General features: G+C 39.2%; 1 protein-coding gene across 4 annotated transcripts in view; it reads left to right on the top strand.

Moving 5' to 3' along the window:
- ACTN2 (actinin alpha 2) overlaps positions 1-25,976 on the top strand; it is a 70,201-nt gene that overhangs the window by 27,499 nt on the left and 16,726 nt on the right. For 3 of the 4 annotated variants that reach the window (XM_075089426.1, XM_075089428.1, XM_075089429.1), the window contains exons 4-12: positions 4,828-4,914; positions 6,046-6,133; positions 8,217-8,295; positions 11,692-11,773; positions 14,885-14,970; positions 16,443-16,535; positions 17,556-17,786; positions 18,940-19,087; positions 20,597-20,747. In XM_075089426.1, the coding sequence (XP_074945527.1) occupies positions 4,828-4,914; positions 6,046-6,133; positions 8,217-8,295; positions 11,692-11,773; positions 14,885-14,970; positions 16,443-16,535; positions 17,556-17,786; positions 18,940-19,087; positions 20,597-20,747 (1,045 nt within the window). Of the gene's footprint in view, positions 1-4,827; positions 4,915-6,045; positions 6,134-8,216; positions 8,296-11,691; positions 11,774-14,884; positions 14,971-16,442; positions 16,536-17,555; positions 17,787-18,939; positions 19,088-20,596; positions 20,748-25,976 lie in introns of those variants that run through there. The other variant, XM_075089427.1, reaches the window with a different exon arrangement.

The following is a 25,976-nucleotide window of genomic DNA, read 5'->3' as shown; positions in this document are numbered from 1 at the left end:
CGCTCAATTCCTCAAGTATTGTTCACCAAATATGTTCAGTTTCTAGATCTAGAACTCCATAATCCAAAGAAATGGGTGTTCTCTGGGCAGAGCATTTGTTTGAACTCGCCCTTTAATCATTTGAGACTGAACTGTGTGGACCATATGAGTCCAAATCCATACCATCTATCTTTAGGCACATGACACAGACTTTTTTTGGGGAATGTATCAGCAGGAGAAATGGGCAATTCCCAAAGGCAATTCAGAGCTCAGAAGAGCTCTACTGTGTTTCAGAGGTGCCTGGCTCCCTCCACCAGTTTGTACTGGCAGTTGAGGCAGCTGGGCCCTTTGCTCAATTAAACAAAGCAGCATGGAAAAACATGCCACTACTCTAAACCTCTGCAGTTAAGGTTATTCTGGGAGTGACATGGCATTGAACAGACAGCAGAGGGTACTGAAGAGACAATTTATGCGTGGAAATGAAAATTAAGAATACAGAAGCCTGATTGATAGCTGGTGCAGAAATACCGAGAGTACAGAGTGTGGAGCAAATGAATGGTAGTTTCTGTCATGTCATGCTGGGACTCTGAGGCTTCCTGACCAAAAACAAGAGTGTAGCAAAAGGGGTATCTTGTGGAACAGAGTGGTTGTTCTCTCTGATCTCTGTTTGCACAATATACTAATGTTTTCACACCTAGGCTCTTCAAGCAAGGCTGGAGTATTTAAATTGACATAAATCAGCTCATATCTGCCTCTGAAAGGAGCAGGCCAGACCTTTGCACTCCTATCTCCCTCATTTTGCTCTGCTTATTACTACTAGGGTGGTCAGACTAGGGAGCAGTGCTTGAGCACTTTCTATATCACCTGAAGTCAAAGCACCTGGGATAGGTCTGATCAGCCATTAAAGCCATTTAAGCTAACCCTGCTGTTCTCCTTGGCAGCAACTGGCATGAGCTTAGGTGTTCTGTGATAACAGGTGGCAGTAACCTCTTCCAGCTTCTCAGCCAGTTGCCGCAAGGTGATGTCTGTCCATGCGCTCAATATTTCTTCCTGCATGTAACAGCAGGCCATAGTTAGTAAGCCGGGAGATTAAGGTGATGTTCTTTGCTCTACTGCAGGCTTTTATTGCCTGTTTCTGGAATACGTGATCTGTAAAATGGAGGGATTAGAAGCAAAAATTCATTCATTAGCATTGAAAAAAAAGCTGTAAATTCTTGGATGGAAGCACAGGAGAAAAATCCACTGCTGCTGTCATAGCTTAGATGCAGAGAGGAACCTGTCATTGTAAGACATTGCACTATGTCAATTATGGCCACAAACACACATTAGATTACATCCACGTGGGCAGGGGCAGACAGATTTGTGTGCCTTCCACTCCTACTCTAAACAGGCTGAGCACAAAGCCAGCTCTGGCCCAGAAGTGCTTAGTGCCCTGTTAAGTTTACCACATCCCCTTCACTAAATTTGTTATCTAAGGCACAGTGCCGTGCTGATGCAGCAATGCAGTATCACATCTGACTGGGTATAGTTTCACAGTGTGGGACCTCTGGCACCAGTACGTGTTTAAATCGTCCCTGTGCCCCCTTGTCCTGCATACTTGCTCCCACACTTCACAGCCCTACCCTATCACTTGGGCTGACAACTGTTTCTGTAGCTATGCTGGAGACTGGATCGGAAATCTGATCTCATTTTAAAACACACTTTACCTCTATTTTTTTTCTTTCATTACATTTTTCAGCATTGTTGACTGGGCAGTCACTATAGTATGAAGACAGAATGAATGCCAGCAAGGAGGCAGAGCACAGGCTCCTTAAGCTTATGTTGTTGTCAGAGTCCTTAACCCCTAAATTCACTGCCCCTGCGAGCATGGGGCATATGGGCCTGTCTGTACCCATCTGTTTTGGCATTCTCTGAGTTACATGGATGCTTGGAATACTTTTTAATTTCCAAAGCATGAAAGCATTGTATCTAGCTGAGGATCATGTTTTATTATCTGACATGCTGAGTGGTGAAGAGCATGTAGGCCCAAGGGGACCGACTGGCATTTAAAATGGGGCCTCCAAACAAAGATTAAACTGCGATTCCTGTGGGACATCAGTACAAAGTTCAATTTAGTATTTTTAAAGGCCCAGGGATATTCTTTAAAGCCATTGTTACTGTTCTGAGCCTGACTTCCTTGGGCTGTCTGTGGAGTGGAAAGAGAGAGCTGAACACCTTTAACTGTGTTGCTGAGCAGAAGCCCAATCTAGCTACTCTGATCTGTCTTGTGGAAGAGTCTTTCTCCATTGGTGATGAAACGAGACTAGAGACTCACGAAGCTAAAGCAAAAGCTGTGAAAGTAGTTCTTATGAGCCATTCACAGTCCAGCAGTTAGTAGTTTTCCCTTAAGTTTTAAAAAAGTGCAATAATTCCATTTGCAAGGTAACTGCATCCTGAATGAAATGAACCACAAAAGATAAATATTGTGTTAATAGGAAACACTTCTGTATTGCTTTTATGGGGAGTGAGAGACTTACTAAAGACCAAATGATCTGTGAATCTGCTACAAGAAGGTTAGAATAAAAAAAAAAAAAATTAAGCCGAAGCAGAATAAAAAAAACAAAACTAAAACCTTTGAGAACTTGCCACGCTACTTTGCTTAGCTTTTTCCCTAGGCAGTTGTTATTGTTTCCCCTTCCCTTTCCCTTCTTGCCTTTCCTGTCTTCATAGATCAGCAAGACCTTTTTCCTCAGGAAGCTGTAGCTTTGCATATGTGTGGTGCTCCCAGAGCAAACAGGCACTGTGAAGAAAATAATGAAGTGTTCTATTGACCTGCAGAGGAAAATTATAGGAATGAATCAGTATTTTTTTTGTCACTGATACTTTTCAACATTTAGCAACTTTGTTTTCCTTGTGGTTAGATATTTTTCCTTGGCTTTTATACATGTCTTTTTTGTGTTTTTTGCTCACAGTAGATAATGAGAAACCAAAGCTGGCAAATTGCTTGAAAATTCTCCTGAGGCACAACATAGAATGTTCCCTCTCTTGCTCTTTCATTCTGTCTGTGTGTACTTATGGATATGTAAATCAAAACAACGATGTAGTGATTATGCAAATCCATTAATTGATTGCTTAACAATCAGCAATGCCTCCTGAGTATTTTCATTCATATATTTTACATTTGAAGATATTCTTCATTACTGTATATACGTATCAGACATCTGATCAAAATACAATGAAACACTTGACTGAGGAGGAGGGAGAAGAGTAGTATTTACATGCCCTAATTGCCATGTTGTCTTTTTTTGGCTGAATGAGTTTAGTTTTGAGGTTTGAATAAACTTGAGGTGTTTCATGGCCAATAAGATAGACGTAATGTATGCAGGGCAGGCGAAGTGAGGTAAGAATTCTGGAAAATTTTCCCAAAGGGGAAAGCAGAAAAATAACCATTCATATATACATTTGGATTATCACACTAGAAAAGTAAGTATCGACTAGCGATGGGTGACATATCTCCTACCACATTTCTTAATTCCATAGGTTCAAATGACACCTTGTGTCACATACTACTGCAATTTAACTTGTATTTCGAGTCCTGGAGCAAGCAGCTGCTTTGTTCCGTAAAAGTTGCCCCTGAATTCAGGCAACTTCTATGTAGCAGAGCGACTGCATTTTCTGCTGGCACCTCTATAGGCATTTGATGTTAAACTGAGGAAATTCCTCCTGCTGCAAGTTCCTCCTGCTCCTTCCTCAGAACACCAGTGGGCCCCCAGGCAGCCACAGCTGCTCCACTTTTTGAGGAAGGCTGGAGGTGACTTCCAAGCAGGGGAGCAGCTGGTGCCTTCCCCGCTCCACTGCTCTTTTGGTGCGAGCTGACTGGAAAGGCAGTCTGCAGTTCCCCTCTCTCATTGTCCCACCTCCTCCCCTTCCAGTGCTGGACCCTCCTTATAGTCTCACTATGTTCTTTTGAGAGTCACACCATACTTTTCAGATTGATTTAGCATTATCACCACACTTAAGTTATCTGGCAGTACATTTTTTTGGTGTTGAGAAGTTTAGGTGGTATTACAATGTAGGAGCACTGGATTCTGACTTGGCCTGTGGAAGGGGCTCCCTCACATGTGTGAGAAGGGTTGGAGAAAGCATCTTCCTATTGCCCTGTGTTGTAGGTAGACTGAAGCAGTCTTGAAACAAATTGAAACCCCAGAGGTATATTAAAGATCTATAAATGTGCATAGTCATCAGAGCTGTAAGACATTACAACCTTGTGGCCATATTTCTGAACTGCTTGGCAGGAAGCTTTGTAGCTTAGTCTCAGGAGGTGCTGTGTCTTTTGAGCTGTTCTTCATACCTAGTCCTTGCTGGCACTATAGGTAAAATTCTTAAAAAGGTCTAAATAGTATAAGAGGATTTCTGTATGCCATTTTATTAAAAAAATAATACTGTTAATGTCCTGTAGTTTCTTAAAATTTGGGGTAAGACCATATTTTTTTTTCCAGTTCCTTTGTATTTGAAAACAGTAAGGCTGATATTGTTCAACTTTAAATAAGTATTTCCCCTCAGGTACTCTCTAAAAAAGTCAGCCTAAAAAGGAAATATTTGAGACAGTTACAACTACCTAGAGAGAAGCCTTTTAGCATGAAAGGGCAGAAGTGACCTTAACCTTGGTAATCTTCAGTCCTACTGCCAGGGTAGCATAAGCATGAGTTTGTCAAAAAATGAACCTATATGAACTCTGTGCAGATAAAGAGTTATGGTAGAAATATAATGAGTTTATTAAATGTATTATTTATAGAAATATATTGTTAAAGTAAGAGGAAATGGAAGCCACAATCTAAATACTACTACTGTCTCTTTTTTTCACCTTAGAAATTGTTGATGGCAATGTGAAGATGACGCTGGGTATGATCTGGACTATCATCCTTCGCTTTGCTATTCAGGATATTTCAGTGGAAGGTAATAATTATTTAACATAGTTGCATTACTAGGAATTTTGTTTAAAGACATTTTTATATGAATTGTGCACAAGTGAAATGAGTGTTTTAAAAATTAATTATTTTTTCACAGAAAATGATACTGCAGGTTCTGTACCTGGTGACAAAATCAATTTCTGGAGCGAAAAAATAATTACTTATTATTGTATTAATAATATCTAATTATCCTGAGAGAGACCTTGAGCCATCTTTCTAAATGCAGAAGTTCTGGGCATGACTCTCAGTTATAGAGATACAAACATGCCTGTGATTCTGAGCTTCATTGGCCTGAAACTATGCTGTACCCTGTATGGTGGTCTTATTTACAACATACCTTTTCAGTCCTGTCCCTTTCTCACATTCTTTGTAAATATTATCTGATTATATCCCTTTTCTTCCTGCCCCCCACCCTCCCCCACCACTGCTTTGGAATTTTTTTTTTTCTTAACTTTCACTTGGTAAATGGCTCCAAAAAGTGTGTTGTAGTTACAGTAGTCTTTAAATCAACTCTATGCTATGAAAAGTCTAGAATTCTAGAAAATAATCTCAATTTTCAACAAAAGTAGAGCCAATTCAAGCTCTGCATGCTGTCCTGCCTGTAATTTGTGGGATATTAAATGTGGGCCTAATGATCTATTTGATCTTTTCTGTCCTTTACTTATACATTCAGATGCCCATATGGTTCAGATAATGAAGGTATTTCTTCAGCACTTATACCTCCCCATAAGCAAAAAAAAAAAAAAAAGCTTGTAGAGACTACAAGCATGTATCATGTAGGCACCAACACAATCTTTTACATCTAGTTCTACTATATTTGTATTGGGTATTTTTATCCAAATATACATTCTGCTGTCCAACCAATATAACTTCTTAAACTTCTGATATCCCAGAATTATTGTGCAGGCTGAGACTCTAGTCCAAGTTGTTCCAGTTGAGCTGACCTCTGTGTCCTAATGGAGCCCCATTAGTCCATTTGTATGAGTATCCTTTTAGGATTAAATATTGGCTTGTGCCAACCAGTTTTAGGTAGCTGACTGCATTTAAGAAGACAAGAAATTAATTACTTGAGCACTTTTTACATTTTTCCTTATTTTTACTCCCTGGTCTTTTACAGAGACCTCTGCCAAAGAAGGGCTGCTGCTGTGGTGTCAAAGAAAAACTGCTCCTTACAGAAATGTGAACATTCAGAACTTCCATCTTAGGTAAACTTCTATTATTTCAAGGGGTAGAAGCAGTCTAAAATATTTTAGGTCAAATTTTTTGCACAGTTCTGTAGGTACATTTTTGACAGGAGAATTTCACTCTTCACTGTTAACTAGACTTTTTTCAAACACCCATGCTCTTGTCTTTACAGTCTTATTTTGGTTAGCCTTTGGCATTATTTACCATAGCTTCCATAGTTACTATTTAAAAGAAAAAAAACTCCTTACTACACACAGAATGACCATATTATGTTATTAGAGGTCCTGGGTGTATAGGAATATCTGAGTACCGCAGCATAGTGACTTGGCAAATGACTGCTTTCAAATAAGAGCCACTGTAAGTATAGACTGTTGTTGGCAAAAATACCAATGTGTTGAGCGTGCACATATCTTATTATGATGAATCAGTCTTTATTATTTTGTAACATAACTATACATAAGGAGCCAAAAATGCACTCAGTACACAACAGCAGTACTTGAAACATGTTTGTTTTCAGAATCAGGATCATTACCTCAGTTGCAAAATTTAGTGAAGCTCCAGCCTTGTGGTTCTGTGTTTTCATTAAAGGCTAGAAAGGGAGTTCTAGGTCATATGTAGGCTGCCTGCTTTTGGGATTTCACTGGGCTAGTTCCTGTAGCTCTGTCGGTGACCCACCTCATGAAACTACGTGACTTGCCATTTGCACTGGTTAACTATGTGATCTTGCCTTCCCTGAAGCCCTTTATAGTACTCACAACAAGAGCTCTGTATTACAGTGTTTTGGTGTTTTGAATTCACTCTCAACGTGCAGCACCTAAAGCAAATGTAAAGATAGAGAAGATAGAGTTCACACATGCACCCACAGATAAAAAAATTTTGTTTGATTTACAGTCCCTGTCTTGCCTTTAAGAGACCTGATATTTGTTACATGTTATTTTCCTTGAATATATAGCGATATATTTCAGCAGAGCTTTGTATGGATGCAGGGTATACTGTAAGTCACATTATCAGAATCTTAGTGTGTATAAATATACATACGCTGGTCTGATACATGGTATGGGGAAAATATCCTGAATGGGAAGTACCTTGATTAATGTTTGGGTTGATCAGCTCTTACAGAACTACTTTACAATGGTCTGTCCAGACCATTTTAGTCTATACCTTTTGGGAAAAATCTTTTTGTTAGTTTGGTGTTCTTTTTGGTTCAGTTTTACCTTCTGGATTATTTTATATTATACAATGTATGTATACTCTGCTAATTGTATTACATTTTTATTGGAGATGGTTCTGTTATTTGAAGGATCTACCCAGACATCTCAGTGACAGGGATTCTAACAGTATTAACGTGTTCAATATCACACAATTACTGCACAGGATAAGACCTCAAGCCCACAGTCCCAGTGATTGCATAGAGTGTTTACATAAGGCATCTTTCAGAATAATTCCTTCTGGCTAAAAGGAACCTCTCATAATCTTTCCAAGTAGATGTTATCTGTAGCTCTGTTCATTGCTTATTCTTGCCTCGCAAGGTAGTGGGCCTGATGTCACGCTGAAGTTTCAGAGCTCAGATCAAAGTCATCTTATATGTGAAGTGTTTTAAATAAACCAAGCTGATTTATGACTTCATACTTCTATGAGCACAACACCATTGTGCCATTAAAATTGTCTGAAATAACTGACACGGAAAACGCCAATTGCTTCAGCACATTGAGGTAATTGCAGGTTTGCCCTCCTTTTATTTTTTTGCAAACTGCTCTAAGTGTAATGGGAGATCATGCACTTTCATTGATGAATAGGTACACTGAGCTACCCTGGAACACTGCACAAGTTAAGCAGTTGAAATCAGGGACTGTTGCACATAATGTACAGTGCCTAGAAAGTATTATGGAGCCCTTAAGTGTGTATGGACTGTAGAGTAAGATATGTACTACAGGAAAAAGGGTACAGTAATAGAAAAACTCAGAGGGATGAGAGTGGACAGAATGCGAGTGTCAGGATTTGACATGAGATTTCCTGCTTGATTTTAAGCCTTGAGCAAGGATCAAAATGTAAAATGCCATGACTTTATTAACTATTTTTTCCATTCTATTTTTTGCTGTAAAGCTGGAAAGATGGCCTTGGATTATGTGCACTTATCCACAGACACCGACCTGATCTTATTGACTACTCCAAGCTAAATAAGGTCATCAGTCTGGGTGGTACAGCATGCTGTCCTGCAGTGATTTGGCTCACTTCTGGTTTGCTTAGCATGTTTTCTAAAACACAAGCTGAGGTGTGCATACTAATTCTGACTGGCTTTCTAAGCTCCCTCCAAAGAAACCAGTAACAAGGAGGAAAGGACCCATGACTGTCCTGTGTCCTTCTCCCCATTACAATGAATTCAGCATTTAATTGCAAGTAATCTGGTCCTCAGCTGCTAGGCAGTTGATGAAGTCTTTTACACTGCCCAATATAGATGTTAAATCAAATACGTTGGAATTCTCCATTCACCACTGATAGCATTGTACAGTCCATCCTGTTTTGCATCTGGTGTAAATTACTGTAGATTGCAGAGCAGTAAACAATGAGATAATGATTAACCCTGAGATTACTTAGAACAAACGCTACCCTTGGTAATCAGGAGTATGTAATAAGTTACCAGTATTACATAGAAAATAATCACCAATTCTTAGATTATGCTTCTACCTGTACTTCCAGACAAGTGGAAACAAAACTGATATCCTAAGGTAGTACCTTGCGGGGATTACAAAACTGTTTTATTAGTGTGCTACTTATGGCAAAATGCACATTTTCTGAAAGATACCAGCCACTTTGGTTTGAGAGGGAGGAATGAGGGGCAAGTAATAATGTACATTACTGAAGAATAAAACCTAGAAAGTAAGTGGAACGTTGTCATTTCACATTAGCTGTCAATCCATATGTACCAGTTTCTGCTCTCTGGAATGAATGTATCTTGAGGTCTCACGTAAACACCAGCAAAACAGAAAATGTAATAATGGTTTTAATGTGTTGAATGCAATTTTTCATTGATGAGACAGACTGCTAAATCATAGACTATTTTTTCCATTCCTTGCCCTTCCATAACAAATTGATTTTACTACTGGAATGAACTGTTATCAGAAAGCCTTTGATGAGGGAAAAGAAGAATCAATGAAATGAAATTATTTGAAAACTTAGTCTGCTTTATATATATGCTAAATTCATGCTTGGGTCCCCAAGGTGTGCAGTGGTGAAAATTAAATGAACTTATTCCTAAACACATAAGATTTTAATTTAGGCAGTTGTTCAGACAACTGCAGATCTGAACCAAAGGGCAAAATATTAGCCATCAACACCAGCTTGTTCTCTAATTCTATATACAGCCTTTCCTACAGATAAACAGAGACATGGAATGACTAAGCTACCTGTCTCTGTGTACATGTGCTTACGCATGGCACAAACAGAAGTTAGTTTGATTGAGTTTGTGCTTTGAAAGTGGTGCACAGTACTAAAAAAACTTCACAGTATAACCATCCTATATATGAGTGCTGAGAAAAGGGAATAGCATATAAGCAGATCTGCTTCAGCATTACTATTTCCCTCTTAGACGTTTCCAAAATAGGAACAGGTCAGGTTTCAAACTGAGGCTGAGCTGTGGCACGTAAAGCACATGCAGAAAAATCCTAAAATAGATCTTGCTTTTCTGACCTGGCTGTGTTTGATTGACTGCTCATTTTGGTTACATTAACAGCTGTCTTGGTGTCTTGTTTCTTATCTCCTGCATGCTGTCCTTTTCTTTCCTTACTAATGTGTTTTGTGTGAACTTGTAGCTGGAAAGATGGCCTTGCTTTCAGCGCCCTTATCCATAGGCACAGGCCTGATCTTCTTGACTATGACAAGTTAGATGAGGTATTTCTTTAGCTGTAGCAGAGATTTTTAGTTAGTGTGGCTTGTAGTTTTGTTTAAAAGGATGGGTGATGGAGATCTTCTCCAGTTATTCAGAAGCTGCTGCAATTTTAAACAAATCCTTTACCTGAGCACTATTTACTCATGGACTTAGTACCAAGCACACAAATGGGAGGTGCTCATCACTCATCCATAAGCAAAGTGTTTTAACCTAGTCAATAGGTCTCGCTTAGATTTAGTGTATTTTTGTCCCATTTAATTTCAGTAAAAGTTTTTGTATGCACATTTAGTAAATGTTGTATTGCACATGGTGTCTTGTGTAATAGCAAAAATAAGCTTGTGTGTTTTAAATATTGTCTACATTTTAAGTTCCTTTTAATGTCAGTGGTGCACAAAACTGCTAAATGATGGTAGAGTGAGAACTTATGATTAGAGACCTAACCCAAATTGTTAGGTTTCAAAATGTAAACTCTTCTTCATAACACATTTTATTGAACATGTAGCTTTTAAAGGAAAGGCTATCGAGTATAATATGTTTATAGAAAGATGTGTCTCAGGCATTCCTACTTATGACACCTGGCATATGAATGTGCATGAGGAACAGATTTCTGTGAAAATTAAATAATTGCTGTGATTCCATAGTAAGTAATCTTACCAAGTTCACTTCAAAGTAACAAAAGAAGCATGCTTGAGACTAGATCCCTTTATGGGAAATGTTTGTATTCAAATGGAAGCCCTGGGAATTCTCTCCAGAAAACCTGTTAATATTTTTTTCTGTGCCCTCCAGCATCTCTAACTTTGCTCTTCTGTGTCCTATTTTCCCAACTTCTCTCTGCAGACATTGGCATTGTTCAGAGTGGCTATGATCATTTAGCAGTTGGTGAATATGTGAAAATAAGAATAGCATTAATGGCATGAACTGCCATTTCACATAGGGTGTTTTCACTCCCAGTTGATATGGAAGGCTGTCTTAAGAGCAACCCTAATCTGACATGCTCTTCCGTTGTCAGCAATAGCTATCGGTAGTGTAAGATATCAAATGCGTGCTGCTTATCTGAACTGTGCTCACCACTTCCTTTCTCTTTCCTTCAAAAACCAAAATAAAAATCTCAAAGCCAGAGGAAGGTCTTGAATTTCCACAGCTCTAAAATTCAATTTATAGAGGCATTACAGATTTCTCTATCCAAGCCAACACTGAGAAGTTTTGTTCCTCCTGGAGAACTAGTCTTCTGCCTGTGCTTGCTTCTTTTCTGCGTGCACCTGACCAGCAGAGAACTCAGGAGAATTCTTTTCACTGTAATATAATGTGTAGTAGGTATAAACCATGCAGGACTAACTTTGTGATGAATGGTCTAGTATAGCCTACTGGACCAGTGGCCTTGACTGTATGTATTACTGCTCTACTTGATTCAGAATGAGCTCAGACTTATAAGTGTACACTGCATACGTTACCTATGTTCCCCTCCAGAACATATTTGCAGCAGAGCCCTAGTGGTACATAATGACTTTCTTTTGAAAGTATAGCAGTCGATAGACCAAAAGTTCATACACCTATACTCTTCTTTTTAAAGAACAATTGTTGTGACTCCAGTTTACAGTTTGGAAACACAGTAAGTTTCTGTGTACCTCCTGTTGTCTTATTTCAACAAAAAACGTCTATCTTTGACTAGTTGTATTTTCTTCTTTAATGCAGGATGACCCCATAGGAAATATCAACCTTGCCATGGAAATCGCTGAAAAGCATTTGGATATCCCTAAGATGCTGGATGCAGAAGGTGAGAGTTATAGCTTACTCAAGTTTATGTTGCTCACAAGCAGAAGACAGTAAAACTTAGTTTGTTTTCTACCTAGCAAATTTTCAACATTCCTTCCACATGAATCATAACGGAGCAACCTGCTTTGTTTTCAGGCAATGTTTTCCTTCTTATTCCCCATGCATTGGATAATGTCACTCGCTTTTCCTTTATTCCTTATTCTTTGTTATTTTTTGTATTTATTACAGTACTTTGAACCCTACACTCAGCATGTGCCCCCACTGTAATAACTGAGGTAAAATGCAGGATCAAAAGATAATCCTTGCATTTAAGAAATTAAAATCTAAGTCTAATAAAGGGATATAAAAGTGTTAACAGCTTAAAGCATATTTGCTTTTTAAAATGTTTAAGCGAGACGGCCAGAACTACAAATAGAAGCACAGAACTTTCAAAATATGCTAACAACATGCCTCCTATGAAGGAGGCCTAGATTAAGGGAAGCATTTTTTTGTTTGTTTATTTTAATTGTAAACCTTTTGCAGTGATAGTTTTAACAAATAGTTTCATGTTTGGTTTCTCCAATAATCTTTAGATCTTGTTGACAAATAACAAGGAAATATTTATTAAAGTTTCCCAAATTTCTTCAAGGTAGCCAAACTTCTGTAGTCCAGCAAAAAATGGTGCCAATATACTGGAATTTGCCTACACTAGTTCAAAGCGTTCTTCTCTAAGTGTGCAGACTCTGCTCTGGTGGCTTGTCAGTAGAGCAGTGATAACACAGGAATTACTCAGAGCACTCAAACTCACTGTCTGCTCCACTTGAAGTCTTTGGTAGGAAAGTTAGGTGAATACAGGATGATTTGGAAAATCCAGGTTGTAACCCTTTTAGTGAAAAGGTTTCTTGGTTCCATCTTCATGTTCAAAACTAATTGTTTTCATTTTTTTGAATTGCAGTTCCCCTTTCAAGCACCGCTTAATTATTTTACTCTGAAATACTGTGAAAGGAATAAACAGAATTGCTACCTCCTGACCATTGAACAGCTCCTACTATAATTCTTTCCTCATTTTTTCTCTTCACACACTATGTACAAAACCCTTTTTTCCCCCCTCACAAGACTTTCTGCACATTCTAGCCCTTATGTTACTTTTCTCCTTCTTGAAAGGAGAGGGGAAAATGAAATCATGCTTCTTCTAACACCCTCTAAGTATTCACCATCACTTTTTACTCTCTTGACTTCCACTGTGTTCTCAGTGGAAACTTTGCAAAAGTTTTGTTCACAACTATGTGAAGGAGATGCAAAAATCAGTAAATATATTGGTCCTGAACTTAGGAATCTCACTGTTAATGTTAGAAATTATCACCTCATTCCTGGGTCTTTTCACACCTGCATCTTCCTACTCCTTACACAGGCTTTTCTTAGCACAAAATATATTTCTGGGCTGCAGGAGTTCTACAAGTTTCCAATATATGTCAATGCCCTGCCAGGCACGGGGACCCTGTGCTAATATACACTGTATGCACTCCTTTTTTGTGACTGCCAGTGGCTGTGTTTAACTCTAGAATAATTCTAGTGATTTAGATTAAGTTGCTTTGGAGCAACAGTGAAGTTGAACCCAGTAGATATGCCAGCCGTGCCATCTGCTTGGAAGTTTCCACAAACCAGAAGGCAGCAATACCCTTCTGTACAGTCTCAGCCTTCAGATGTTTTGCCATTTCAGGGACAGTTATAGCTTTTCAATTTACTGATTCCTAAAGCTTAGGTAGCTTTGCACTGATATCAGTAAACAGATGCAACCTGAAAAATAGTGTATTTATTTTGAATCCTTACAGCACTGAGGTGCCATCATCAGCATAATCTGATGGAAGTACTTTGTGAGAATTTATGAGCAGTTAACCCTTTTCTCTCTACACAGATGTAGTAAACACTGCCAGACCTGATGAAAGAACCATTATGACTTATGTTTCCTGTTACTACCATGCATTTGCTGGTGCTCAGAAGGTGAGATTGTAGAAGATGGATCAGATCTCATCCTTCACCTTCTGCCTTGTTTCTTTCAGCAGTTTTCCTCTTCTGATTTTTTCCTCACTAGTTACTAGGACGGTATCTTAGAGCTGAGCTCGTTTCCTGTTGCCTGATTTTCTCTGTGAGCCACTGTTGCAGTAGAGCCAGCAGTAGTCTATCCATTTGTTCCATAGAAACAAACCTTCCTGCCTCATCTTTCTGTATAGTTACTAATAATATCCAGTAGGTTTTTGACAGCTGGTTACTGAATGGGATAGAAAGCATTATTCTCTTTAACTGAACTTGTGTGCGTTCATTTGAAGCACCTTTAAAAATGCAAGATAAAAGTAAGCTCCTAGTGGGAAAAAAATTTTAATAGCAGAATGCCATCTTCTTTCTCCCTGCTGGGTATTATTCCTGCTACAGATGTCAAAATCGTCATAACAGATGCTCAGAGAATAAATCCTTCTCTTATGCTTTCAGGATTGTTTTTAAAATGTTAAATGATTAATGGTAAGTACAAACAGCAACATAAAACCTTGCTACTATGCAAAATAGACACAGAAACATACACAGACACCTCAGAAGAGGCCTGGGAACATGTCCTACTGTCCTAAGGAAAAGAAGGAAAATTTTAAAAAGCAGAGTTGGACATACTTCAGGTATTGATAACATAAAGAATACTGATATATAATGCTAAGGTTATAACTAATGCACGTGCAACTTCCAGAGAACCTCTCCCCATATCAAAATGTAGTCTGTGTTTCCTGTGTTTTAGTCAAAACACCCCCACATTTTAAGTCACCAGACATACGCATTCCAGTTCTTAAGCAGACAGTCCTGTAAAATTGAGGTTGCTCCCCCTGTGACAGTACTGCAGGATCAAGCTCATTAAAAAAACCCCACCTCTTCGTAAGAGCTTATGTTGAATTTCCAGTGCGCATTTTATTCTGTCAGCACCCATCAATCTAACACTAAATTTATTACAGCTTTTTAGAGTTTCTAGAGTTCAGAGCTATGGACAAAAAAACAATCAGAATGACACTATGTTGTGCTTTTATTTATTCATCCTGTTTTCTACTCCTCGATTCTTTTTTTTTTTTCTTTTCATTTCTCCCCCCTCTTGTAGATATTGTGAACACTCCCAAACCTGATGAGAGAGCTATCATGACATATGTGTCCTGCTTCTACCATGCTTTTGCTGGAGCAGAGCAGGTATTAATCCACTGTCCCTTCAGGTTGCTGTGGTTTTGATTGGTTGTTTCACTTTTCCACTAGTTTATTAAAAAACTAATTTAGTACTTTGAGATTTTAATTAACAATTGCAAGTATTACTTGAGCACTAATACTTGTTTTTAACCAACACTTGGACTTACTTTAATTAAATGTTGTGTAGCAAGTTGAACAACTTTAATTCCAATGGACACTCCTGTTTCTAATTTTAGGTCTTTATTCAGTGATTATAAATACTATTTCAGAAAAACTGTATTTGAAGATACTGTGAAATGGAGTTGTTGTTTGTTGCTACATCAACATTTATGCGTTTGCTACATAAAAGAATGTTTGACTTCTGGAGATTGAGACTATTCTAGACTTACTCATGCGCAGTAGTACATTAGGGCCAGATATTCAAAGATGACTAAAGATGCAGAAGGGCACAGAAGACATCCAACATGGTATTTGTGCCTGGTTACCACTGAAGCCAACGGAATTTTTTGTGGATCAAAGTACTAGTATGAGAGGCAAGAACATCAGCAGCAGATCTGTCATACAGGATGGGATTCTCTCACCGTTCTGCTTCATACATTTCTAGCCTACAAATGGACATAACCCAATTTATGGGGGGGAGGGGAGAAAAACCCCAACCCAAAGAATCCTTAAAGTAGTTGATATTTTTTCCTTCATGCTCAGGATTTAATTTCCCTTCCTGTCTGGTAGGCCCCCTACACCTTATCAGAGCACAGCTATGCTGTTGTGCCCTCTTGCTTCTGGGTATGAAGGATTTGCTATTCTTGCAAAGGGGAGATTCCACACACTCTGTAACACAGCGGTCTATGGAGATATTTGTTTGATTAGATATACTCCACTCACATATTTATGAAAGTATAGATCTGTTATGTCAAACTATTAATGTAAATTTTAAATATGGTAGAGCTACACAGTGCCTTCACAAATAAATTTGGCGGGAGGCATGAAAAGATTTGCTGTCAGTGGTTGAGCTGCATGTATTCTCAAGGGTATATGCATACATGACGTGCACATATCGAGTGCTCTGGGACTCGAGTCACATGGGGTGTCTTTCCAGTGTGGCTAACAGATCTAATATGATTTTGGTGTGATTTTAAAAAATTACCCTATTAAGATAACTTTAAGAATGGCCTAAGTCGTCTTTGAAAAGAAAGGATTTATTAGACAACTATAATGGCAGTGTGAAATTCTCCCTTGTATAATAAGGCTTCACTGCACAACAAGGTGCCTTCTGTGCTGGTCTGTGCCTTGTTCAGGCCATTGGAATCTGTGGCTACAGGATGAGGGTAAATGCATATCTAAGTAACCCAGGAGCACAAATCAACTATTATAAACCAATGTGATTTTTATTTGCAGCAGCCACATTCTCCCTCTCCAAGCCTGTAACTTTCTCAGAATGTGTTAATGACTACGTCCTGTTTATTTGCTGTGTTTTACAGGCTGAGACTGCAGCTAACCGGATCTGTAAGGTGCTTGCTGTGAATCAGGAAAATGAGAGGTTGATGGAAGAGTATGAGAGACTAGCAAGTGAGGTAAAAACAGCTCTATTTGTAACGTGGTGATAATTACGTTTATGAAATACTGAAAGCTGAAAGATTCATGCACTGTCTGCAAGATAGCAAAGTGAGGACATTAAAAGGGTAAATCTTGCAGTGGTAGGGTACAAAGCTCAGTTGCCCAAGACATCAAGGTTCATGTGACTCCTTTACCACAGACTTCCTGTGTGACGTCCAGCAAGTCACTTAGTCTCATTAATGTGCCAGAAAGGGTGTTCTGAGGACTGTCAGTGGTTTGCCCCAGCGCCAGGCTTGCTGTCTCTGTAATCACCAAAGATAACTGTCCTTGACCACATGTGGAACATACAGGATCATGTCACTCCAAGCCAGCCCTTGGCTTTGTGTACTACAAAGCACACCCGGACATGGTCTCTCAGGGTGTTCACAATGCACCTGTGATCACGGGCATCAAATGAATGAAGAAGCACAGTGTGCTTCTCCTGTCCTTTCTTGGTAAATTGCAAATTTGTTGAGTCAGGGCTACAAATGTGTAGTGCACAAGTGAGAGAACCCTTGCCTTTAATGCATAACCTGCAAAAACATACTGACATCACAGACACAAGGACAGTAGTGCTACATTGGCACTAACAGACTTCTGAGTGAAGATTTTTATATGACCTGAGTTACTTGGCTGGTGTCTGTCCTGATGTCATAACTATGACTATGTGAGACATAAACACCAATACTTTTGAAAGTGGCAAATGATTTTAGGTAATGCAGGTTTTGAGTAATTAGCTAGCGAGACCTTACATGTGTGTTCATCTTTCTCAAAATCAGGGTATTTCTAGAAATACCTAGGATATCTGGGCAAATTAGTAAAAAAGTATTGTTCAGCTTTGAAAATCTTGTACTTACTTGCCATTAAGGCACTGATACCAACTGAAGTCAATAATATTAAAATGGAGCAAACTTGATGAGGATTTGTGCATTCAATATGATCTCTTTTTAGATGCTCTTCCATTGTCTTTATTTCAATTGTTTGTGTTGGTTTGAAAGCTTTTAGAATGGATTCGCCGGACAATTCCTTGGCTGGAAAACAGGACCCCAGAAAAAACAATGCAGGCTATGCAGAAGAAATTAGAGGATTTCCGGGACTACCGCCGCAAACACAAACCTCCCAAAGTCCAAGAGAAATGTCAGCTGGAGATCAATTTCAACACCCTGCAGACAAAACTGCGAATCAGCAATCGGCCAGCTTTCATGCCATCGGAGGGGAAAATGGTTTCAGTAAGTAAAGGCAGCATCAATATTCCGTTCTCCTTTTTACCAACATTCTCACAAAAATTTCAACATGAAGGACTGAAATGCCATTTTAAGTCATCCTCAGAAACCTCAGTTTGTTGCATTTCATGAATATCAAACCACTCTTTTTACAAGTTCCCTTTCATTCTAGTATCTTGCTTTCTCTTAGGCATGCTCCTGCCTCTTTAAAGGCTTTCCCCAAGAGCAAATTGTCTTGAGACGTGAGATGACACAGAGCTTCCTTTGGGAGTGTTATCGATCAGTGAGGACAAATATAATTTATTTAAGCAAAACTTGCAGTGATTTCACTGACATTTTGGTCATCAGACTTACAGAAACAGGCATTGCTCAATATATGGTTCTGCTTTTTTTCCTGCTTTTTAAAACTAAATTTTGTTTTTTCTTATGTCTATGAAGATAAGAATAGTCAGTCCCAAGAATTCTCATGTGCTGATAAGTATTGTGAGTTGGCTGTAGGTCAAAATATTTCCTGTGGAATATAGCAAACCTGTTTCTGTACTCTGTTCTATCATTGTGTTTTGGTTGCTCAGATTTGATAAACAGATGATTGCACTCTCTGAAAAGGACCACTGTCCGCTCCCCGTACGCAGGAAATAAGGGGCCTGTCAATTCAGTTTTCTACTTGTGCCTTTCAGTTTCCGAGGAAGGTCAAAAAACTTTGTGCACCACAGAAAGTGAAATGGACTGTATTCCAGATAAAATATGCACCAAATCCTCTTGACACTAATAATTTTGCTATTGTCAGCTTCGAGAGCAAAAGCACTGTTATTTTGATAAAAGATAGGTATGTCATAAAAGAACGTGCACATGGTTATATGTGAGGTAAAAGCAATATATCGTGAAGTCACTAAATGTATAGCTATGCTTGGAAGTCATTTGTATAGGGGTTCCTTTCATGAACCCACCTGAACAGGGCATGCTACTAGGAGCAAGTGTCTGGACTACGAGGCTTCCTGAGCTACCTGACAACATTTTCTATGATACTGTGATTTTTACAAAAACTGGATATAAAAAATTCTCCTTTTGGAGCAAAATTGTGAATTAATCAGAATTCTGCAAATTTGGATAAAAAGAGATTGTAGTTTCATCCCCTGTCTCCCATGTATTCTCTTCACAGGATATTGCTGGCGCTTGGCAGAGACTTGAACAAGCTGAGAAAGGCTATGAAGAGTGGCTGCTGAATGAAATACGGAGACTGGAAAGACTTGAACACTTGGCTGAGAAATTCAGGCAGAAGGCTTCCACTCATGAACAGTGGGCATATGGTGAGCAGAGATGGCTTTTAAGATTTTTAATGTATTAATGTTCAAGGTTGAACTGTCAGTGCTGAATATTTCCCTGCCAGAAACTAATTCGTAAGTAGTTTGGATAGTTTTAGAAACCTAAACAAATAACAGATAAAATTGCAGGTTTGTTGACTATAGTCATGATCCTAATGTGTAGGCGTGTTGCTAATGAAACGTAACTGTAAAAATCATACTCTGGAGGTAGTGAGTCAAACTTAATAAGAATATTCAGCATTTGAAAAAAGGCTATTACTACTAATGCATTCCTATATGTTTGTACACCAGCAATCCCAACACGAATGCAGTGACAGCATTGGTTAAGTGTGAAATTATTAACAGAGTTATTCTGAGTTGATTATCATTTGGCCATTACGATGTTTTGAATAGTCCACATAAACTACTTGATGATGGACTCATTTCTGCTTTGTTCCATACCCTGGATCACACCCCATTTATAGTTCTGGTTTTTAATGCTAACCTAACTTACATGTAGCTGTAACAGCTATAGAACCATACACCAGCATACAGTTTTGTTGGGGACCATTAAACATAGATCTCCTCTATTATCCTATTGTTTGCCCTGATAGCAGTCTTCCTGCTTCTGCCATGCTTCTGGCTTTTTCCAGCTAGAATCTTTTCACAATGTGAAAGTAAACCAGGGTCCATCCCGTAACACAGTTGCTGGAAGGATACACAGCTGTAAATGGCTGCCAAGCAGATACTAGAAGGGAAACTACAGTGTTTATCAGCCCCAAGAGTCTATTTTCTGCCCATAAACTACTCATGGTAACATGTTATGGCTCTTGTGCAGGGAAAACTTCGCATAAGCTGGTGCATAGCAAGTGAAACAATAGCCCCTTCTGGCTCTAGAATTCAGAGCTGTGTAATGCCATGTGGTGACCTGCAGTCATGGGGGCTGTCTTGTCCAATGCAGGAGCTACTGAGAAGTAATATTTCAGCTTCTGATTTCTTCTTTGCTTCTTTAGCCTTTTGTAAATAGGCTGGCATTTTCTGCTTGAAATTCAGCCACACTTCTCAATTTCTTTTTTTTTTGGAAGTGCTGAAATGAATAATGTATTGAAGGCAAAACATGAAAAAGAATAACAGATCATTAGTAAGAGTGAAGCTGAGCATAGCAGTGTGATTGGTTTTGTAAGCCTACTCTACAAAAGACATCAACAGTTTAAAGCCTCAGTCTTTGCCAATATACCATTTTTATGCCAGTTTCTCAAGCAACGTAATAGTCGCTATTTTAGGCCAGCATAAACAGCCTATGCAAAAATCAAGGAACTACTGAGATCCTTAAAAATATGTATTTCTAATTAACACTGTTGCGCTGACAATCTGCTACTGATTTCAGTGGGGGTGGAACTTTGTCTCATACACGTGATTTTCACCATGCCTCAGTTTAAAAATTTGACTAAATTTGCAGTTGTTCTAACCGACAAATTAGGGGAAGATTACTAATATTTTAATTTCCTCTTTCAGGCAAAGAGCAGATCTTACTTCAGAAGGATTATGAATCTGCTTCTCTGACAGAAGTCCGCGCCATGTTAAGGAAACATGAAGCTTTTGAGAGCGATTTGGCTGCTCACCAGGACAGGGTGGAACAGATCGCTGCCATTGCCCAGGAGCTGAAGTATGTTCCATTTAAAGGCTTGCAGCTGCTGACATTTAACTTTGCGATAAACTCTTTCCAATGAATTTGATAGTGTCATAGGTACCAACGTAAGAATTCCAGAGATAGCTTCAGAAGTATATTATCTGAGCTGGTCACTGAGACCTTTCCCTCATGTACCCCTCTCCCCCAACCAAATATAGATATTAATCTGACCAAAATTATTTGAAAACAAATGTTTTAAAATTGTCTTAACAGTAATCTTTTAGCGTTAGCTCTACTGATGAGACCATTGTGTGTTGATGGGAATGCTCTATGTGTTTGTCGGTTCGTATGGTCTGCTGAGAGGTACTGGCTATGAGTTGTTTAGCTTAGAAAATAATTTCACTTACACAAATTACAATCAAGCATCTTCACTTTAAAATCAAGTATTTTCCCACAAGTATGTTGGTCCTTTCAAAAGGCTTCACATCCCTAAATTATCTCTATAGTAGTGGGTAATGCACTGACTTTTGTGAAGATTTAACTGTCTCTAGTATATTTATTTTCACAATCTCTTCATATTATATTTGGAAGTGCCATTGCCTCTATTTTACAGAAAGGGCAGTGGGCCATATGGGTCACAGAAGCAGTCAAGCCCACCAGCTCTCCTATAGGAGAGCAGGAATTTTCACCTGTAGTTCCATCAACTTGGCCACAGGACCAACACTTGCTCATAGCGTACTATGCCCAGATAACACTCAGCCAAAGCTGAGGACAATTCTACAACACATTTAGGCTACATCTGTATTGCTGACATCAGCTATATAGGTCAGGGATGAGAAAAGTCAAGGCCCCTGACTGACAGACACCTGTATGGCAGCAGAAGTCCTGAGTGTTGATGCAGTTACTCTGGCTAAACTCCATCAGTGGAGCTTGTTTTTGTTTGTGGGAAGGTTAATTCACCTGTGTGAAGCTCAGCCTTTTCAGCACAGGTCTGCCCACACTGGCAGGACTGTAGATTTACGTACTGATGTCCCTGTTCTGGTAAAGTCATCTTGGTGAGTACACCAAGCTAAGCACATTTGGTTTTATAATCTTATGCAGTTAATTGCAGTGGTTTTGTACTGTAAATCAGTGGTGCTACTCCTGAGTTTAGCAATCTGGCACATACTTAAATCCATTGCTCACCCACAGTATAAATCTGTAAAGCCAACAGGAACAAATGTGCAGTAGTGGTCGAAACAGGAGCCAAGATCAAAATTCTCAGATTCCTGCCCTTGGCTTCAGCTCTCCAAGTTTGAGTTTCTCACCCTCCTGAATAGGCAAAACAGTTACTACTCAAAAAATCAAGTGTCAAAAACATGCCCCCTTTTCACTTTGTGAAGGACCATGACTCATTAACAATTCATTAACAATTAGAAAAATGAGTTATCTAAAAATGTAGTTCATACCTGATAGCAGCAGCACTTAGAGTAATTGTATGTTTCAAATGGCTTTAGAAGAAAAATCCTATTTTTCAAGATTATTTAAAGGTGAAAAGGTAAAGCACAGTGGCTAGAGTAAGTACTGGTTTTTAGTTAGTGTGAAAGAAGTCTGAGAAACACAGAGAATAGAGATTTCAGTGAGTGGGAGCTTATGAAACACCTTCTGTCATGCCTCTATCTCTGTTGTGGAGTTATTTGTTCTTTATACTAAAGAAAATTTCTGAAACACCTAATAATAGTTAATTCAGCTTCAGCTTTACAAGTGATGAGAAACTTTGGGAATGTAGTATGCATAGCACAGCACCTGCTTACCAGCAGTTTGAACCCTGTGTCCTTTACCTTTGGTGAGGCCAGCGGACACTGCATCCTGTCTATTTTAGGATTGTCTCTTCTCAGTTGTTTCAGTAATTTGCTGTGTGAAGTTAAGTTATTTGTGGCCTGGGTTTCAAAGGTGCTGAAAACACACTGCCTTTAGAGATGCTCTACTTTTGACTTCTCTGCTTCTCCATACAATGGGGCTATCAGTGCCTGATTTTTCGCCGAGGCTCAGAAGTTCAGTTAGGCTTAATGCCCTTGGAGAACACTGAATGAAAGGTCATAAAGATCAAGTCTTATTATTAGCTGCAACCAAATGGGCACTTTCTATTTAAATATTGATTTTAATTATTTATACATAATTCCTCACACATGAAATTATGGAGGAAAGCGCTAATTTCTTTCTCCGTTCATACTTTTAAAGAAGGATTGACTAATGTGTGAATGCTAAGAAATGTGCATTGGCCCTGATCTAAAGCCTATTTCAATGTGGGTATTTTTTTCTTGGGTCTTTTTTCATCACTGGATCAGGCCCTTACAGAAATCATCATCCTCTGTGTCTAAATTCCAAGTCAGTACACCTTCATGTTTTGTTTCAGTCAGTCTCTTGGCTGCCTCATGTTACTGTTCCAAAGGAGAGAAATTGCTGTGTGACCTTGAACTCTACTAGTTACAGTTTCCTGTCCTGCAGCAGCTCGGTCCACTGTGTGCTTAAGGTTAAAGTTGCTAAAAGCTTGTTGATTGGTGCTGTTTAGATAAAGGGGGGGGGTGGGTGGGTGGGTGTGGGGGGGTGTGTGTGTGTGTGTGTGTGTGTGTGTGTGTGTGTGTGTGTGTGTGTGTGTGTGTGTGTGTGTGTGTGTGTGTGTGTGTCTGTCTGTGTGTGTGTGTGTCTGTCTGTGTGTGTGTGTGTGTGTCTGTGTGTGTGTGTGTCTGTGTGTGTGTGTGTGTGTCTGTGTGTGTGTGTGTGTCTGTGTCTGTGTCTGTGTCTGTGTGTGTGTGTGTGTGTGTGTGTCTGTGTCTGTGTGTGTGTGTCTGTGTCTGTGTGTGTGTGTGTGTGTCTGTGTGTGTGTGTGTGTGTGTGTCTGTGTGTGTGTGTGTGTGTGTGTGTGTGTCTGTGTGTGTGTGTGTGTGTGTGTGTGTGTGTGTGTGTCTGTGTGTGTGTGTGTGTGTGTGTGTGTGTGTGTGTGTGTGTGTGTGTGTGTCTGTGTGTGTGTGTGTCTGTGTGTGTGTGTGTGTGTCTGTGTGTGTGTGTGTGTGTCTGTGTGTCTGTGTCTGTGTGTGTGTGTGTGTGTCTGTGTGTCTGTGTCTGTGTGTGTGTGTGTGTGTCTGTGTGTCTGTGTCTGTGTGTGTGTGTGTGTGTCTGTGTGTCTGTGTCTGTGTCTGTGTGTGTGTGTGTGTGTCTGTGTGTGTGTGTGTGTGTGTGTCTGTGTGTGTGTGTGTGTGTCTGTGTGTGTGTGTGTCTGTGTGTGTGTGTGTGTGTGTGTGTGTGTGTGTGTGTCTGTGTGTGTGTGTCTGTGTCTGTGTGTGTGTGTGTGTGTGTGTGTGTGTGTGTGTGTGTGTGTGTGTGTGTGTGTGTGTGTGTGTGTGTGTGTGTGTGTGTGTGTGTGTGTGTGTGTGTGTGTGTGTGTGTGTGTGTGTGTGTGTGTGTGTGTGTGTGTGTGTGTAGGTGATTCCAGCCGGGGTGCTCCTATAGGATTGCTGTGTTCCCGTCTGTATAGACTTAGAAATCCTTGGCAATGAGGCATGACAAGGCTTGAATAGACCTATATACAAACCTGAAAAAAAGTCAGGCATTTCTACAATGGGATTTGCCATTTGTGACATAGCAAATGCTAAATAGAACTTGAGTGAACAGGAATATGAAGCACCATGTTCATTTATGGTCTTGTGTGCTCATTTCAATGTTTTCAATCATCAAGATAAAATTTTTGGAATGTAGTTTCTTGCATATCCATCACTTCTGGCATAGTAACTTATTTTCAGCCAAGACGACCACTATCAGTAACACTGATTTGGAGAGTGTGTTTGCTCCTGGAAACCTGGGCTCAAATTGTGCTTACGTGCATGATTAACATGAGCCTGGTTCTGAAGCAGTGCTAAAGCATGTTGATCAGCAGGTTACTTTAGTGACACTATCACTGTTCCTAAAGCGATCTCATACTTCAGTGCTTCTCTGGATCAGGAAAAATTTGACCAAATTTTTACTTTTTACAGATAAGATTGAATTACTTGTAAGACCAATAGTAATAGCTTAATGATTTTTTTTACATTCCAAAGGCTGTAGATTTCAAAGAACCAGACAAATAGAAATTACTGTTTTCTTGGAAGCTCTGTAACACATACAGCCGTTCTTTCTGTATGCGTGATAAGCAAAACTTCATTTTACAAAATGTGAAATCTAGTCTCTTCCCAGCTTCTATGTTGAGAGAGATACAAAAATTAATAGGACAAGGAATGTAAACCCATGTTTTATTTCCAAGTAAATAATCTCCTATGAGTTGTTATTTTTTCCTCTTCTGCTTTGAGTAGAAAAATGTTCTTTCACACATGTAATACACTTATTTGAATTAAACTACAGCAGGACCAGAAAGGCAGTGGAGCTACACTGTCTAATGCCACTTGGTGATCTAAGTTATGATTTTTGACCCACGGGTGCCCTTTTTAAAAGTTGTTTTGATAATCTTATTCTCCTACCTATTTGTCCACAGCACATATCCCTCGAAGAAATAGGATAGCAGAGATCTTATGGGGAATGACTGAACCTCCCTGGCAGAGCTGGTGGAGGAACGTTGCAATTACCTTCCAGGACTTTGACCAGAGCTGGTACAATCAGTCCCTCACTTTCATGGAAGGACACCTGCCCTTATCCTAATCAACAAAAGGAGATAAGTGATCCATTGATGCAAAAATAAAATTTGCAGTACTCTCAGGGATGTGACCTAGAGTATCTGGAAAAATACCCTGTCTATATTCTGGTATATTAGATATGGTATGTGAAAGGAGACCAGAATACAAATCTTCATATCCCATCCACTTAGTGACCTCACAGCTCACACAGGAACATCATCTAATAATATGCTACAATATAAAAAAACCAACTTCCAGCCAAAACCTCACAGCAGCAAAATATATCTCAGCCTGTTTCATCCAAAACGCCACGCTTCTGACTTAAAATTTCTAAACAAATAGATGGTTTTTGTTGCAGCCGTTGAAGGCTAACAAAAAGGCTTGCTCTAAAGGAGGAAACAAGTTTTTGCATTAAGGAGCTCTTGTATTGTATGGCTCGCTGGCAGCTTTCTCCTTATAATCTAACAGTTCTACTTTCACAATTTTGCGTTGGTTTTCGTATTTTTAAAAATTGTTATGGCATTTTATTTTTACTTGTTTTATCATTCTTCACTTTCAACAGTCAATTGATTGCAGCACATCTGAAGCCTCTTTTAAACAGAATGGTTCACATCCTTCTCAA

The sequence above is a fragment of the Phalacrocorax aristotelis genome, chromosome 3, assembly GCF_949628215.1.
Source record: "Phalacrocorax aristotelis chromosome 3, bGulAri2.1, whole genome shotgun sequence".
Taxonomy (NCBI): Eukaryota; Metazoa; Chordata; class Aves; order Suliformes; family Phalacrocoracidae; genus Phalacrocorax; species Phalacrocorax aristotelis.
The sequence above is the reverse complement of the archived record's forward strand: the minus strand, read 5'-3'. Positions and strand labels throughout refer to the sequence as shown.